Source organism: Panthera pardus, unplaced genomic scaffold (genome assembly GCF_024362965.1).
Source record: "Panthera pardus isolate Hobbes unplaced genomic scaffold, ASM2436296v1 HiC_scaffold_15, whole genome shotgun sequence".
Classification (NCBI taxonomy): Eukaryota; Metazoa; Chordata; class Mammalia; order Carnivora; family Felidae; genus Panthera; species Panthera pardus.
In genome coordinates, this window is record NW_026526710.1 from 13,901,971 (window position 1) to 13,918,045 (window position 16,075).

The 16,075-nt window shown below is 52.2% G+C and overlaps 1 protein-coding gene across 2 annotated transcripts in view; it reads right to left on the reverse strand.

Moving 5' to 3' along the window:
• Positions 1–1,238: 1,238 nt before the first annotated feature.
• GGT5 (gamma-glutamyltransferase 5) overlaps positions 1,239–16,075 on the reverse strand; it is a 30,764-nt gene continuing 15,927 nt past the window's right edge. Inside the window, exons 2-12 of one of the 2 annotated variants that reach the window (XM_019467110.2) lie at positions 9,861–9,991; positions 8,881–8,976; positions 8,170–8,365; positions 7,417–7,574; positions 6,732–6,878; positions 5,710–5,846; positions 5,140–5,330; positions 4,626–4,732; positions 4,314–4,432; positions 4,095–4,205; positions 1,239–1,705 (exon numbers count right to left, since the gene is read on the reverse strand). In XM_019467110.2, the coding sequence (XP_019322655.1) occupies positions 1,559–1,705; positions 4,095–4,205; positions 4,314–4,432; positions 4,626–4,732; positions 5,140–5,330; positions 5,710–5,846; positions 6,732–6,878; positions 7,417–7,574; positions 8,170–8,365; positions 8,881–8,976; positions 9,861–9,991 (1,540 nt within the window). In that variant the 3' untranslated portion in view covers positions 1,239–1,558. The remainder of the gene's footprint in view (positions 1,706–4,094; positions 4,206–4,313; positions 4,433–4,625; positions 4,733–5,139; positions 5,331–5,709; positions 5,847–6,731; positions 6,879–7,416; positions 7,575–8,169; positions 8,366–8,880; positions 8,977–9,860; positions 9,992–16,075) is intronic. The other variant, XM_019467111.2, reaches the window with a different exon arrangement.

Here is a 16,075-nt window from a genome sequence, read left to right on the forward strand (position 1 = left end):
CAGATCAGAGACTTGCCCCATCCAGCCCTCTCTCCCTGTTTGTGGTCAACTAACAGTCCCCATCCCGATCCCTAGCACGTTATATGGCAAAAGTGCCTTTGTGACTGAGTTAAGGATCTTGAGACAAGAGAGCATTCTGGAGTATCTGGATGGGCACTATATGCCCACAAGTGTCTTTACACACTTCCCGAGGGTGCCTTCTCCACCCAGCCCTGCCCAAAGCAGAGGGAGACTTCCACACATGCAGAGGAGAAGGCCACATGACCTCCCCACAGACGGAGCACCTAGTGTGATGTGGCCACCAAGGGACACCAGCAGCTACCAGAAATGGGCAGAGGCAGGAAGGGTTCTCCTGAGAGTCCCCTGAGGGAACTCGTCCCTGCCTTCCCCTTGCTTTCGGCCCCATCATCTGATTTCAGACTCCTAGCCTATGGGAGCATAGATTTCTGTAGTTGGAAAGCACTTCGTGGTATTTTATCTCAGCAGCCATGGAAACAGTACCTACTCCTGCCCTGCTTGGCCAAACTCCAGAGCAGGGTGGGAGGCCGTGGCTCAGCGGTAGAGCTGATCCCCAGAACCTGCCAGGTGGAGGTATGCCCCTGAGGGACATTTGGGCGACACTCAAGTGCTCCCAGGAACCGGTGTGGGGTAAGACCCCCCAGGTCAGTCCAGCGAGGCCCCTCCAGGACAGGCAGCCCACCCAGCAGCTGGCAAAGCCCTTCTCAGCAGTGGGGGGCTAATGGGTCCAGAACAGCAGTTCTTAACTGGGGATGATTTGGCCAGTGGTGGTGGTAGCAGGTGCTGCTGCGTTTAGCGAGCAAAAGCCAGGGATGCTGCTCAACATCCCACAATGTGGGGACAGCCCCCCGACAAAGACTATTTCACCAAAAATGTCAACAGTGCCGAGGGTGAGAATGGGGCCAATGGAGGGGGCTGGGGGCTGAGGTGGGGTCCCAAGTTCTACTTCATCCAGCCTTTTCCTGGCACACGGGACAAGATCCAGAGATGGTCCTAAGGCCTGGCAAGACTGGGGGGCAGACGCCCCCAGGCCACAGCCCTGCCTTCCCACTGATAGGCCCCAGGCAGGCACACTGCAGAGGCCCAGCAGCGGTGGCTGGGCAGGGCCAGCCAGTCTCTAGGCCTCGGTTTCCACACCTTCACGGTGGTGTGTGGTGAAGGACTGTAAGAGCTGTGTGTGTGCTAAGGGTCCCTTCCCATACCTACACCCCAAATCATGCTGAGGTCCACCCTCCTCTTTAATCTTGGACTAGAGGGTATACAGATGGGGAGTGGGGCAGGTGGGGAGGGAGAGTGGGCCACGGTCCTGAGTGAGAGGTCTAGGGGAAGCTTGGGGGGCCAGGGCAGGGCCACATGGGACTCTGGGAGAGGGCTCAGTCCCCACAGTCGTCCATCTTCCAGCCTGTCCCCACCTCTTGCAGCCCAGGCTGACCCTCCGCCGAAGGGTCCAGATCTTGCTTGGGTGCTGGGTCCCACAGCCAAGGCCAGCCTGAGCACACACTGACGGTGGGTCGGATTGCAGCTGCCAGAAGCAGTCTCCTCAGTAGCCCGAGGCCTCCCCACCTTTCCTTGGGTCCGCTGCTGCATACACACAGGCCCCATCCTGGGACACGGCCTGGACCACGTTCAGGAAAAAGGGCCTCATGGTCTGGTTGTGGCCCCTGTCCTGGAGCCCCTTCTGCACCTCCTGGAGAGGAGAGAAGGCCAGTGCACAGGTGAAGGCAGCTTAGCAACACCTGCAGAGGGGGCAGGGCCCCGGGTAGAGGTCTGACAGCCCCAACGGGGAAGGCAGGACTGGGCACCAGTGACGGCGAGGATGTGAGGGTGCTAATGCAGCCTCATCCGTAGGGCAAGGAGCCTGTGACCTCCCACCAAAGGTCCCAGTGGAGAAGCCAGGCTCCAGGGAGCATGGTGGGGAGGATGTCACCCAGGTCAGAAGGAGCTAGAGACGCAAGATCACTTCTGTCCTGGATCTGAGGATACCAGGGGCCTAGCTGCAACATCTGAGGAATCCAGCGGCTTTGGCAGAGAAATGGCTTATGGGGACTTACGCTGCGAGACCTCTAATTTTGAGGACCTTGAGAGCAAAGCCTTCTTAAGGCAGAGCTTGGGACCTTTCTCAGAGTCCCAGCTCCTCCATACATAGGAACTGCCCAACTGAGGGGTGGGGAGTGCCCAGGGGCCCTGGGGCACAGAAGAGGAAAGATCTTGGCACCAGCAGTCAGGCTACATAGGACCTTCTATCTCAACACTGACATGAGAAGACCAGAGATCCTGGTTGCCAAGAACATGGTAAACTTCTTAGGACCTCGGGCCCTGAAAGCTTAGGGCCCCAATGGTTGAGGAATCAGCTGGAGGAAGGACTCAAATTTTCAGATACCGTTTTCTCTGAAGATCCATGAGCCCAAGGACACTGACCCCCAGGCTAAAGGCACTAGTGATCCTGAGGGTAAGGTGCTCAGAGCATGTGGCTCAGGTCTGAGACAGTGAGTCTATGGAATTTGAGCGTGTCAGAAATCCAGGCAGGTGTAGGTTTCTAAGAACTGAGTACCTTGCCTTAGGGTTATGGCGCTTACACATTTACCAGTCTGTAACTTTTACACAGATCCTGGAGTGTAGAGGCCTGTGCTACTCAGGCCCCACATTTCCACTTAGCATTTTGGACCAACAGACTAAGGACCTTAGCCCACTGACCCTAGGTGCCAGTCACTTCTATTTACAAAGACCTTGATGTTCTACAGTCCCCAAGACCGGGGCCTCCAACCTGATGTCAGAGTGGTAGGGCGAGGTCTCCAGAGCACCATGTCCTTGGGTTATGTTTCTCTGCCTGATGCACCAATTGCCCAAGGTCCTTAGATTTGAAGGCTGAGGTCCTCATAGCTGAGGCCACAACAGGACCTGTGGTCATCAGGGACTCTGTTCCTTAGCATCTAGTGGCCAAACTCCAAGGCCCTCAGGAAGGAGGACACTTCTGGCCTTTAGTCCCTGGCCTTGGCTATGATAATCCTTGGAGACTCAAGGTTTCCACCCAGGGTCTAGGATTTTCTCCATAGAAGGCCCTGGAGGTATAGCCAACACTCAACCTCTCCAAGAGAGCTGAGGATCTTGGCCTTATGGGTTGCTGGATTCTCTGAGATCTCAGAGCACAAGGTCCTCAGGGAATTGATGTTCACAGAGTGAAAACCTCAGTTAAGGGTCAAGGAGGAGGGCCCAAGAAGATGAGCCCTGAGGGCATACTCACTGTCCTTCTGCCATGGGGAGGACCCTATACAGGGAGGGAGCTCCTCGGACTCTGAGAGTCCTTAGTCTCCAGCCCCCAAGACCAAGGTTCTCAGGGACTATATATTCCCTTGGAGTAAATGTTCCTCTGTCTATGGTCCTCAGTGTTCTAAGGGCCATGGGAGGCAGCTCACAGCAGAAATGGCAGCTTTGAGGACCTTTAACCCCAGCTGGCTGAACTGACCCCAGGCATGAAACTTGGAGGCTTGAAAAGCTGCCAGACTTTTAAATGAGATCTTAGTGAAGGGAAGGCTTCTGCCAGCCCAGCAAAACTCTGAGGAAGGTTGGGGCAGAGGAGTGGGGGCAGGGAGTTGGACAACAGAATTTAGCTCTGAGCACCTGCTTGTGTGGGGGAAACCAAGAAACGTCCATAAGAACCAGCACCAGTGCAACCCCCATGCCCCAGAAAGAAATCCCTAAGCAGACTGTCACAGGAATGATACCCTTACAAATAAACTCACACATGAAAGCTATAAATCACACAAGGAAACAGATCACCATGAGGGAGTCTGAGAGACCACAGCCAGGAAAACTAGCTTCTGGAGAGAACAGAATAGAGCAGGAACCAAGGTGCAGAGGTACTTGGCCTGGGAGAAGCATGGACAACACCCTATTTTCTGACTTGGGGGCCACAAGACTGGTCTGGTGCCTCCCCCACTGAGCTTCTGAACCCGCGATGGCCCCGGAAGTGGAAGTGTACCCATCCTAAGACACCCAGCAACTGAGATCCTACCAGGGGCTTTGAGCAGCATGCGCTGAGGCATCTGTCCTAGCGGTGTCAGGAACAGTGGACTTACCCGGCTGAAGTTGGGCTCATATTCCACATGGCCCTCGCTGTTGACATGCAGGATAGGGGCTTCAATGGCAGTCCTCAGGTCAAAGCCAAGCCATAGCTTGTTTATGATGGCCTGGGGGAGGGAAGAAGAACACAGGAAGGGAGGACACCAGCCACCCTACACCAACCCCTCCCTGTCCCTGGGAGGGGGGATGTTCCAGCCAGGAGTTCCCTGACTCACCTGAGCCACAGCAGGGATGATGAGCTCCCCACCAGCCCCACCGATCACCAGCTTTGACCCCTGAGCTGCACTGATCAAGATGGAGGGCACCATGGATGATGGAGGTCGCTCGCCGGGAACTAGAGGCCAGATGGGTGTCACCCGCAGCCGCACTTCCAGCCAGCACCCTCCAGACCACCCCTCCATTTCTGTCTCCATTCACCGCCGTGCAAACAGGGGCTGGGCAAGGCAGCGGGGCTGGCCCAGGGGCCAAATTGCATCGCCCAGCCTGCCTGCCTTCCCTTTTCTTGCCAGTGGGGTCCTCAGTCTCACCAGGTAGTGGGGTGACTCTGGAGTCCGGTGAGCGCCTCCAGCATAGGTCCAGAAGCTCATTGTTGAGGAGGATGCCCGTGCGTGGCGAGTACAGCATTGCTCCAAAGCTGCAGACAGAGGCAGAGCCTGGGCTCGGGCTGTGGGCGCCAGTCTCCCACACCAGCAAAGCTGTCGAGCACCGCTTTCCAGGAGTCCCTCATTTTAGTGGCAGCCTTCTAGCATGCTGGAGCTGCCATTCTCTCCCTGGCACTGCCCCCCAAGGATCCGCCTGTGCCCCCCAGTTAGGGCATCCTTCTGGGTAAAGCTCATTCCCAAGCGGGTCGTGGTTCAGAGCCACCCATCCGCAGCCTTTCAGCCAGAAATGACAGAGGTGTGTGGCCCCTCTGACAGAGAAGAAGAAGCAAAGGGAAAAGCAAGGTACTGCCCCATGGACACAAGCAAGGGGAGACTAGGGGGCCCGTAAAACAAGCTGAGGGAGCAAAGGAGCAGGGCCTGGGGACAGGCAGGAACATACGGCGTGTTGATGGTGCTCGTGGCTGCCACAGCACTGCCATCCTCCCCCAGCACAGAAACGTGCGCTGTGCCCATCCCGTGGCCCCAGGCCCCGGCCAGGCTGTAGTGGCTGAGATGATGGTCACCCCGAGCGTCGATCTGCTGCTGGATGTGCTGGGCCAAAGCCTCTCCCAGCAGGTCCTGGGAGGCGTTCTGGGGTGGCCGGGCAGATGGTAGGAACAGTAAGGTGCCAGGTAGGCCCACAGAGAAGAGGGTCTCCTTTGGAGGCCCTCTCCCGTGCACCCCCCTTGAGCCCAGGCTACCACCAGACGCTGCTCATCCTCCGGGCCCTCTGAGATATGGAGCCATCACTGCCTCTCTCACACCTGCCACTCTGGGCCCCTTCTAGTCCGCAGACCTCCTCACCCTCCCTGCCCTGGGCCACTGCCAGGCTGTCCTGTCCTAAAACCTCATACATCTCCTTCCAATCTCACCCAGCCAGACTCTTGGGGTCTAGGAACAGCCTGGCCTTCCCTTCACGCTGAGCCCTGGGGCTGGGACGGGGCTCTCCACCAGCCACAGGCCATCTCACCTGGATATCCGGGTGGCTACGAGGGTCCCACAGTCGCCACCTCTGTCCGCCGGCAAACTTGAGCGTCTCCACAAGGTGATGGTACAAGTTCACTCTCCCCTCGGGCCTGGCCACCGACTCAGAGGAGAAGTTGAACCCTGGGAAGGGGAGGGGTGCAGATATGGATGACCCCGTGTAGCGGGTGGAATGTTGGCCCCCCTCAAAAAAGATTTGTCCATGTCCTGATCCCCAGAACCTGTGAATAGTACCTTATATGGCAAAAGAGTGAATTTTACCTTATATGGCAAAATGTGTGATTAAGTTAAGGATCTTGAAAAGAGCAGATTATCCTGGATTATCCGGGTGAGCTCTAAATGTAATCACACAATTAAATGTAATCTTATAAAACAGACACAGAGAAGAGGAGGAGGCCCTGTGAGCGGGAGGCAGAGACTGGGAAGATGTCGCCGCAGCCTGGGAGTGCTGGCAGCCACCAAAAGCTGGAGGAGACAAAGAACAGATTGTCTCTCAGAGTCCCCAGAGGAGCCATGGCTCAGCTGACACCTTGATTTTGGACGTCTGGTCTCCAGAACTATGAGAGAGTGGATTTCTGTTGCTTTAAGCCACAAGTTTGCGGTAATCTGTTATGGCAGCCAAGGGAACTGAGATAGTCAGCCTCGGGCAGCTCCAACCCCTGGACACTGCGAGGACCCCCTTTCACCATCTCACAGTCCAGGCCTCAGCCCCAGATGCACACACGGGCCGGGCAGCTCACCCCCTGCACCGCCCACCTGCTCCTGTGCCCTGGGACTGGATCACCTGGGACTCACTGGGTGGATGGTGTCAGACCCTTCAGCAAAGCCCCGAGTGTGGACTGCTCCAGAGGCTCTAGAGCACAGCATCTTGCCTGTTTCCACAGCCCCATCTTTGGTGTCTGAGGAGGAGGCTGAGCTGGAAAAGGAAGGCTGCCCAGAGCTACCGCTGGGCTTGGAGTTCCCAATGGGGGCAGGACTCTGGGTGGGAGGGCTGAGAGTCTTTCTTACCTTTGAGCACGTTGAGGATGAAGCTGAGAATCGCACCCCCTGCGGGTGGTGGCGGTGAGTATAGGGTGTAGTCCTCCAGGGGCACTGCCAGGGCATCCACTACCTCCGGCTGGAACTCTGCCAGGTCCTGCAGGGTCAGCTGGCTACCTGAGATGAGACAGAAGAGACTCCATGTACAGATGGGAAAACTGAGGCAGAGTGACAGCCACGGATCCCAGGTCACATGGTGGGGCTTCCCCCATCCCCTAGGCTTCTAGAGCCCTAGGGGTGATGGAAGGTCTGTGGGCAGCGGCATCAGGGCTGGGCCCTAGAGCCAGGCAAGGGATGGGTGGACAGAGGCCGAAGGCAGGCAGGTTGGTGGGGAGAAAAGGGGAAGGTGAGAGAGGCAAGGTGGCCTCTGACAGACTGTGAAGGTGGTGGACAGCTCCAGTCCCAGGAGCCCACTGTGGCCACCACTAACTCCCCTCTGTTGGCCCTAATTTCTGGGAGCTCTGCTCCTCAAGGGCTCTGACCACGGGGTCCTGGAGGCCAGCAGCGGGCAGGCCTGGATACATGGCCTCTCCAAATCCTGGGAGCGGTCCACACTCCGGCAAGGATTAGGGAAGGGCCTGCCTTCACTCCTAGCATCCAGAGCCAGCTCCTTCTCAGGCAGAGCTGTGGGCTCTGGGAACTCAGCACAGCTGACCTTGATTGGCAATGTCCTCCAGCAGTGTCCGGCCCAGCGTCCCTGTGTAGAAGACCTCTGCACCTTCTGTGGCCACGGTTTCCAGGGTGGCAGCCAACGCGGGCCATGGGAATGGGTCCTGAGCCTTCAGAGGTTCTGTCCCATTGAAAAAGAGCTGCCTGGGGAATTGGGGGCAGACTCAGGGTGGGGCCGGGTCCTGGAAGGCAGCCACACTCCTGTGGGGGCTCTTGTGGGTTCTTTGAGACCCTACAGGGAGGCAGTCCTGGTCTGGGGTCCGAGGGCCTGGTGTAGACATCAGGGGAGATGGTTTCTTTAAGACTGGGTGGGGCTGAGGCCTCTCACCTCACCGTCACCCTGGCCTAAGGAGTGTATGCGCCCTAGTCGGGCCTGGGACACCCCCGGGAAGACATGGTCAGCGGACTGGTAAGGTGGGCAAGGGGGGTGGCCAAAGCCCTCCTGCCAGCCCAGAGGGGCCAGAGGACGGTGGCAGAGCCCAAATCCACACCCTGGAGTCCCATCACGTGGATATGGCCTGAGCCACTCGGATTAGGTTCTGCCACATGGAGCCTGAAAGTCTGAAACCGCAAAGTACTGACTTTCCTGGCCTTCAGGCCCCCGATACCACCATAGGGTCAACCCTCCAGTTTGAGGAGGCTCTGAGGTAGAACCGGGGTAGGAGCCAGGCAAAGACGGGCCAGAGCCTGAACCCAGGAGATGAGCAGGAGCCCTGGGGCTCCCTGGGGAAGTGCTCACCTCAGAGAAGTCATGTACAGGGAAGGCCGTAGGAAGTCACTCTGCAGGAACTGACTGAGGGTAAAGGGCATGCGGTAGTCCCCTCGGAGCAGGGAGATGGTGGGCCAGAACAGCTGTGCCCATGGCAGGTGGCCGTGGCGACGGTGGGCCTCAGCATAGCCACGGAGTTCCCCGGGCACTCCAATCCACTGGGCCCCTACGAGGCAAGTGGCATCGTGTCCCTGCCCCCAGGCTGCCCCCACCTTGGCCTCAGCCCTGTAACTTTCCCCAGGGGTTCTCCACCACCCCCACCCTTGCCCCTCCAGCTTGGACCCCTTGGTGTGGCAGCCAGAATGAGCTTTCTGGAGCCCACACCTGACCATGACCCTCTCTGCTCAAACCCCCATGGCTCCCCAGTGCCTTCCCTCAGGGCCCAGCACAAACTGGCTCCAGAAACCCCCACCCCACCCACCACCCCATCTCCACTGAACCCTCCAAGCCTTTGCTAGGCTGGTTCCTATGCTTAGATCACCACCCCCTATTCAGAGAGCCCCTCCCCCAACTCCAGCAGGTCAGGACCTCCATGGGGGCAGGTCAGGACCTCCATAGCTAGCTGCTATCTCCTGGTACCAGGGTGTCAGAGCCTGTCCAAGACGCCCCTTCAGGGGAGTGTTTTGGTCAGCCCCAGTGGCCTGATGGGGTGGGAGCCTGTGGTCCCTCCAAGGGCTTCACCTGTGCCCAGTGGCTGGGCCTGCTCACACTGGTCCAGCAGACGGGGGACATAGCTGGCAGGCACCGTCTCCCTGGCATTGATGACTTCCACCTTCCCTGGAGTTGGGGCAGAGCATGTGAGTGCTCAGGGGCACTCCTGTAGCTGCCAGGCCTCATCCCACACAAACCACCCCCCCTCCCTGCCCCGCCACAGCCCTGGCCCTACTCTAGGCCTCACTTTCTCTCTTTGTACCATGAACTAGCCTCTGTGCTGTAGGGGCCAAGAGCAGGCTTCCCAAAGATGGGCCACTTTGGCATGAAGATTGTGAGTTAAAAGCAATTAAAACCCAGCAGAATCCAGAAAAGCTTTTTACCTCCCCCTCCACTACTGCCTGAAAGAATTTACACAGAGGACCGACCAGCTCCAGGAGGACAGCTATCACCACAGACAACTATATTAGGATATGAACTAGGTAGGGTAGGTAGACGGGGACCTTGCAAGGCCTGTTTGGTCAAAGTCTTCTGTGTCTCATTGTTTCCCAGGACCTCCCCCCTCCCCACACACATTTGTTTAGCAAATATTTACGCTTCTTTATCTTCCTGTGAATTGCACTCCTTCCTTTTGAAGTCCCAGACCCTTACCCCTTCTCCTTAGCTCTTTTTGCCTGTCTTTGGAATTTCCGTGTCTGTGTGGATTCCCCAGAAATTAAATTTGATTTTGTCCTATTAATTTCTCTCAGGTCAATTTAATTCTTGATCCGGCCAGAAGGACCTTGAAGGGCAAAGGAAATTCCTCCTCCCTGACAGTGCTAAGATTTGAGATGGCCGTGAAGTCTTCACAAAGACAAGCTGGGGGGAAGGGCAGGGGCACCAAGAGGACCCAGGAAGGGGCATGGGTGGGCAGGACAGCTCAGCAAACGCTGGGGATGTTTACAAGCACCTCACTGTTAGCACTTGTGGACAAGCCCATCCTCCCCACGGGGTTCCCCATGCGGACTCACCTGTGGTGGCGTTATAGATGGTGAAGATGACCCCTCCGCCCAACCCCATGCTCTGAGGGTTGACGGCTCCAGTGCAGACCAGAGCCGCAATGGCGGCATCCACAGGTGAGCCATGTTGCTGGAGGATGGCTCTGGGGATACGGCATACAGTAAGAGGCTTGGCTCCCCTGCCCCAGCCTCCCAACATGGAATTACTCGGTTGGCATTTACTAGGGAATGGAGACAGGTAGGTGACCTTCTGCTGCCACCAAACCCTGGGTTAGGTCAGAGACCACACTGGGCTGCCCCCTCAAGTCCAGCTGCTCACAGGTCCACAGCCCTCTACAGATGGCAAATTGTCATACCATTTACAATGTCCCTTGACATATATAAGGAACTTCTCAGTTTGCAAGAAGATTTTGCTGTCATGATTCCCTAGGCCCTTCCAGCAGCCCTGGCTCATTTGCCTGAGCCAGACCTCCAGTCCCTCCCAGCAGTCCAGGAGCCCAGCCTGGGAAGCCCCCCCTCCCCATCTCGCTGGGGGCACACGGGCCCCAACCCCTTTAAGACTGGACTTTTTCAGGTGACCCCAGGTTCTTGCCCTGCCACCAGGGGCTTGGGTTCCCCAGCCCCCTCCTAGGGCCCCAGTGTCTATGGGAATGCTCTCTGGCCTTAGTCTCCACATCTGTCCATGGCCACCCAGGGGTGGGCCCTTAAGCTCCAAGGTGCTGGTCAGACTGGCCTGTGTCAAGGAAATGACCCTGTCCTTAGGGTACAGCCCTGTATAGTTCACTGGGGGCTGCCTCTTCCTGAACACCCAGGAATCCTCTCCAGTACTTCAAGGAAGCAAGCATTTAAACCAGTTACAGATGGGGAAACCAAGGCCCAAAGAGGGAGTGGACCTGGTTCCCCTCCTCCACCACATTGGACCTCTGACCCCAGCACCCTCCCTCAGCTCAGGCATCTCAGCCTGACCACTCCACTCTGGGCTCACACCCTTCTCTGAGTCCTTTCTCTGGGCTCACACATGGGCACACATGGCTACCACATGGACATCTGCAATCTTGGAATGGGAAAGGGACACATAAAATACAGTCACATCCAGACACAGAGAAACACAAATGCTTAGTAAGAAGAAAACACCATAAGCAAAAACAAAAGACAAACTGTAAAACCTTTTTTTTTTTTTTTTTTTAATTCCCATTACAAAAACCTCATCTCACCTGACCCATTGCTTCCTGACTCTGGAAGTGCTTTCTATACTCACCTTCCAGAAGACCTTCCCACCACCTTCCCACCACCACCACCAACACCACCATGCTCTGGTTTTCCCCCCACCTCCCTGACCTCACATTGCTGAAGGCATCAGGCTCAGTCCTCCATCCTTGTGCACTATATCTCCTCCCAGACGAGCTGATCTAGGCTCAGACCTTAAATTGCAACCTCCACCCTGATGATCCTTAAATTTTATCTCCAGCTCAGTCCTCTCCCCTAAACTCCAGTCACATCCACAGTCATCCACAATATACCTCCTCTGGGTGTCTAAGAGGCATTTCACCCTTTTTTGTTTGTTTTGTTTGTTTCTTAAGTTTTTATTTGAGGCATTTCACTCTTAACATGACCTAAACTGCATTTTCCTACCACCTCTTGTCCTGCCAAATGGCTCCCTTCCTACCTTCACTATCTTTCGAAAGGACACAACCATTCACACCTTTGTGCTGGCCATGAATGCTGGAGTCCTTCATGATTGTTCACTTTCTTTCATCCCCAGATCCAAGCTACCAGCATCTCTCACCTGGGCTATTGCAACATCTCTTACTTGGCCCCCTGCCTCTGCCTCCCCCCCACCCCTACATATTTAACAAAATTACCTGTCAAAATGTAACTCAGACATCCCCACAACAGGAAACTAAATAATTCAGACCAAACTTCCTACAGACCACTAGAAAATCCAGACAAATAGAAAACATCTGCTTAAAGACATCACAAGCTGGGAAGAAATACAGGCCTAGAGAAAGAGGAGCCTAGAGAGAGAAAGATGTTTGCTGGTCCTGGAAGAAGTGGCCAAGAAGCCACACAATGCTTTTGACACCCTAGTGTGGCTGGGGGTTGGGTATGCTGGTGAATCACACTTGGAGATGGATCCTTGCTCTGGAAGTAAAACGAGAAATGGGTCAGCCTTGACGAGCCCAGTGGCCCAAGCTTCAAGTCCTTACTGTTAATCAAACTGGATTAAGATGATATCCTGGGCCTCAGATTATTTCTAAAAATTATTTTTAATAATTTTTAACACATTCCCCAAATGCTAAATTTAAAATAGCCAAGCAAACAAGGCAGTAAGACAGCATAAACAAAGCCCAAGAGAAAGCACAATGAAGAAAGACCCATGGGATCTCCAGATTATGAAACTGTCAGACCACAGTACGTTGAAGGGTATAAAAAACAAGATTAAGAATTTCACCAGAGAACTGGCAACTATAATACATGGAATTAGGAGCTCAATGCTAATAGTAAATTAGCAACAGGTTGGACACAAATTTTTAAAAAAGATTAATTCAATACAAAATATCCAAATCTGGGGCGCCTGGGTGGCTCAGTCGGTTAAGCGGCCAACTTTGGCTCAGGTCATGATCTCGCGGTCCATGAGTTCGAGCCCCGCGTCGGGCTCTGTGCTGACAGCTCAGAGCCTGGAGCCTGTTTCAGATTCTGTGTCTCCCTCTCTCTGACCCTCCCCTGTTCATGCTCTGTCTCTCTCTGTCTCAAAAATAAATAAACGTTAAAAAAAATATTAAAACAAACAAACAAACAAACAAACAAACAAAATATCCAAATCTAAGTACAGAGGGGGAAAACTATAGAACATATAGAAAATAGATTAAAAGGCATTGGGATAAAACAAAAAAAATCATGCAAACGCTAACATTTATAACTATATTCATTTCAGACAAAGTAGATTTAAAAAAAAATTTTTTTTAACGTTTACTTATTTTTGGGACAGAGAGAGACAGAGCATAAACGGGGGAGGGGCAGAGAGAGAGGGAGACACAGAATCGGAAGCAGGCTCCAGGCTCTGAGCCATCAGCCCAGAGCCCGACACGGGGCTCGAACTCACGGACCACGAGATCATGACCTGAGCTGAAGTCGGACGCTTAACCGACTGAGCCACCCAGGTGCCCCTGGACAAGGTAGATTTTAAGAAGATAGATATTATTCGAGATAATAGGGATACATTATTATTATAAAAGCTCAATTCAACATGAAGACATAAGAATCTGAATGCATGTACACTTAGTTTAAAAATGCAAAGCAAAAATTGGCAGAACAAAAAGAAAGAGACAAATATACATGGTAGAAACTTTTAGGGTGGGAGGCAGGTCAGAAACTTATAGAATAAGTAGGATAAAAATCTGTAAGGCTGTAGACGATTTGAATGACACCACTGTAATAAAATGTCTAAACTGACACATACAAAGTGATGTACTCAGAAATCATGCAGTTGAATACACATTCAAGAACACATAGAATATTTATATAAACAGATTATATTCTGGACCTTAAAGCAAGCCTCACAAGTTTCAAAGAACTGAAATCATACAAATGACTTAGAAAATCCCCACATATTTGGAAACCAAGAAAAACACTATTAAACAGCTCACAGAACAAAGAAGACATTACAACGGAGATTAGAAAGTGTTTCAAACCAAGTGCAGTGAAAATACTATACATCAGAACTTGGGTTATCAGCCATCATATGGGAGGAAGGAAAGGGAAGGCAATGGGTCTGAAGAACTTCCACATCCCCCACAGGGTCTCAGAGGGAAGAGATCAATGTGAAAACCTTCACTCAGATGAGTGTTACAGATTGTGTTAGGCAGTCTCCAGCTTATGGGTGAGTGAAAGGTAACCAAGAGAAGACATGGTGCTAAAGAGTTCTGGGTCCTAGAACTCTCAAAATGAATAAACCAACACCCTCCTCCAGGGCAGAGAGCCCTGCCCTGATGAGAGGCTACTGTAGTAGAAGCAAATTGAACAGGACAGGAACCACAGAGGCAAAAGAAAGAGAAAACAATTGTCAATAAGTAGGAGACCACATATATTTTTCCAATCATTTTGTGAAAACAGCAGAAGGAATTCAAGAGCTATGAAGTAATAAAAGCTAGTTTGACCTGCCTTCCAGCCTAAAAGTACAGGAAAATTCATTTTGCTTTACCATGGATAATAAAACATGTTGAAGTCATACCCCATACAGAATTGTTATAAGAAAAAAAGATAATAAGTAACAGCATAATGATCCATGGAGGCATGCTAAAAAGACGAGCCTACAAAGCAGATGTAAATGGCAACTTAATATTTCAAAATGCGCCAAAATAAATTAAAAGAGTTATAGAAGCAACGAAGGGACAGCATACATCAGAATCAGAAAAACTGCAAATGAAGAGACTAGAAAAGATGACTTAAAAAACAAAATTATAGAACTCAAGAAAGAATAAAACATAAAAGAAAAAATTCCCTGAAATGAAGGCTAAGCACAAACACAGGGCAAATGCCTACAGAGGTTCCTTAAAAGAAAGAGAAGATGAGGGTCACTTGGGTGGCTCATTTGGTTAAGCATCTGACTCAATTTCAGCTCAGATCATGATCTCACAGTTTGTGGGATGGAGCCCCGCATCAGGCTCTGCACTGACAGTGTGGAACCTGCTTGAGATTTTTCTCTCCCCTCTCTGCCTCTCCCCACTTGCTCATTCTCTCTCTCTCTCTCTCTCTCTCTCTCTCTCTCTTTCTCTCCCTCTCTCTCTCTCAAAGTAAATAAACATTAAAAGTTTTTTTTAAAAGATGGGGCACCTGGGTGGCTCAGTTGGTTGAGTGTCTGACACTTGATTTCAGCTCAGGTCATGATCTCACAGTTCATGGGTTCGAGCCCCATGTCAGGCTCTGCTCTGGCAGCATGGAGCCTGCTTGAGATTCTCTCTCTCCCTCTCTCTCTGCCCCTCCCCTTCTTGTGTTCTCTCTCTCTCTCTTTCAAAAATAAACATTTTTTAAAAAGAAAGAGAAGATAAAAAGGGGAGAAATTTTTAAATCAAAAAGAAATGAAAAAGAGATTTTAAAATACAAAAGACAGGCAAAGAAGATCAAACACAAACATAATAGGAGTCCCAAAGCAGAAAGCCAAATCTATGGGACAGAATAAGTAATAAATACTATAATTCAAGATAACTTTCATAATTTAAAAGGAAAAAAAAACCCACAAAATTTACTCTGTATTGAAAAAAGGCACTCCACTATGTGGGAAAATCAATTCAGAATAGCCAACACTGAGATATATTCTAACAAACCTTTTGGACTTTAATAACAATTAATAATTATTTGGGAATATAGATAAAAAGACTCTTCTAGAAGAGAAAGAAAGATTGTCATCAGACTTTTCAACACCAATGCTTTGTTTCAGGGATGGTGAAGTGTTATAATCAACACATTCAAGGAAAGAAAACGTGAACCAAAGATTTTATATCCATCTAAACTGACCATCACCTACAAAGGCCACAAACTGTTACAAACGTGCAAGAGGGAGAGACTTAAGATGGCAGAGTAGTAGGGGGACCCCAGGCTTGCCTCATCCCTCAAACACAGCTAGATTAACATCAAATCATTTTGAACACCTATGAAATCAATCTGAGGACTAAGAGAACAACCTGCCCAATTAGAGGGAGAGAACGTGACAGGTACAAGATGCTGAGATATGAACTGGGGGAGAGAAAAGCCATGGTGCCGAGGTGAGAAGGGAGCCCCTTTCGTGGAGAGGAGAGAAGGGAAGAGAGAACAGCACATCAGGCCCACACAAGAAAAATACTTCTTCCCTGAAACCATTGACTGGAGAATCAAGAGGAACTGATGATCGGAAGTTTTTGCAAACAGTGGAGCTCAAAATCTGAGCATTTAGAAGTCTGCGCCATTCAATGGAGTAGATCTGGGCAGGCAGCGGTGCTCCTGTGGAGAAGGAAGGCAGAAGCCCAGGAATGGACAGCATGGTGTAGGGATCCCCTGGGTTTCACTGGGAGATCTGAAGGAAGCCTGGAACACAGGAGGGGAGATTGTTCACTTGTCTGTGAGGGCTACCTGAACAGCGTGGACACCAGCTTCTCTACCCTGCGATAAGAGAGCAGAGTGATGCCATCTTCCCTCACCCACCAGCACTGTTGGACTTCAGCAAGCAACAGAACACTCCCAGTGGAGGCTGG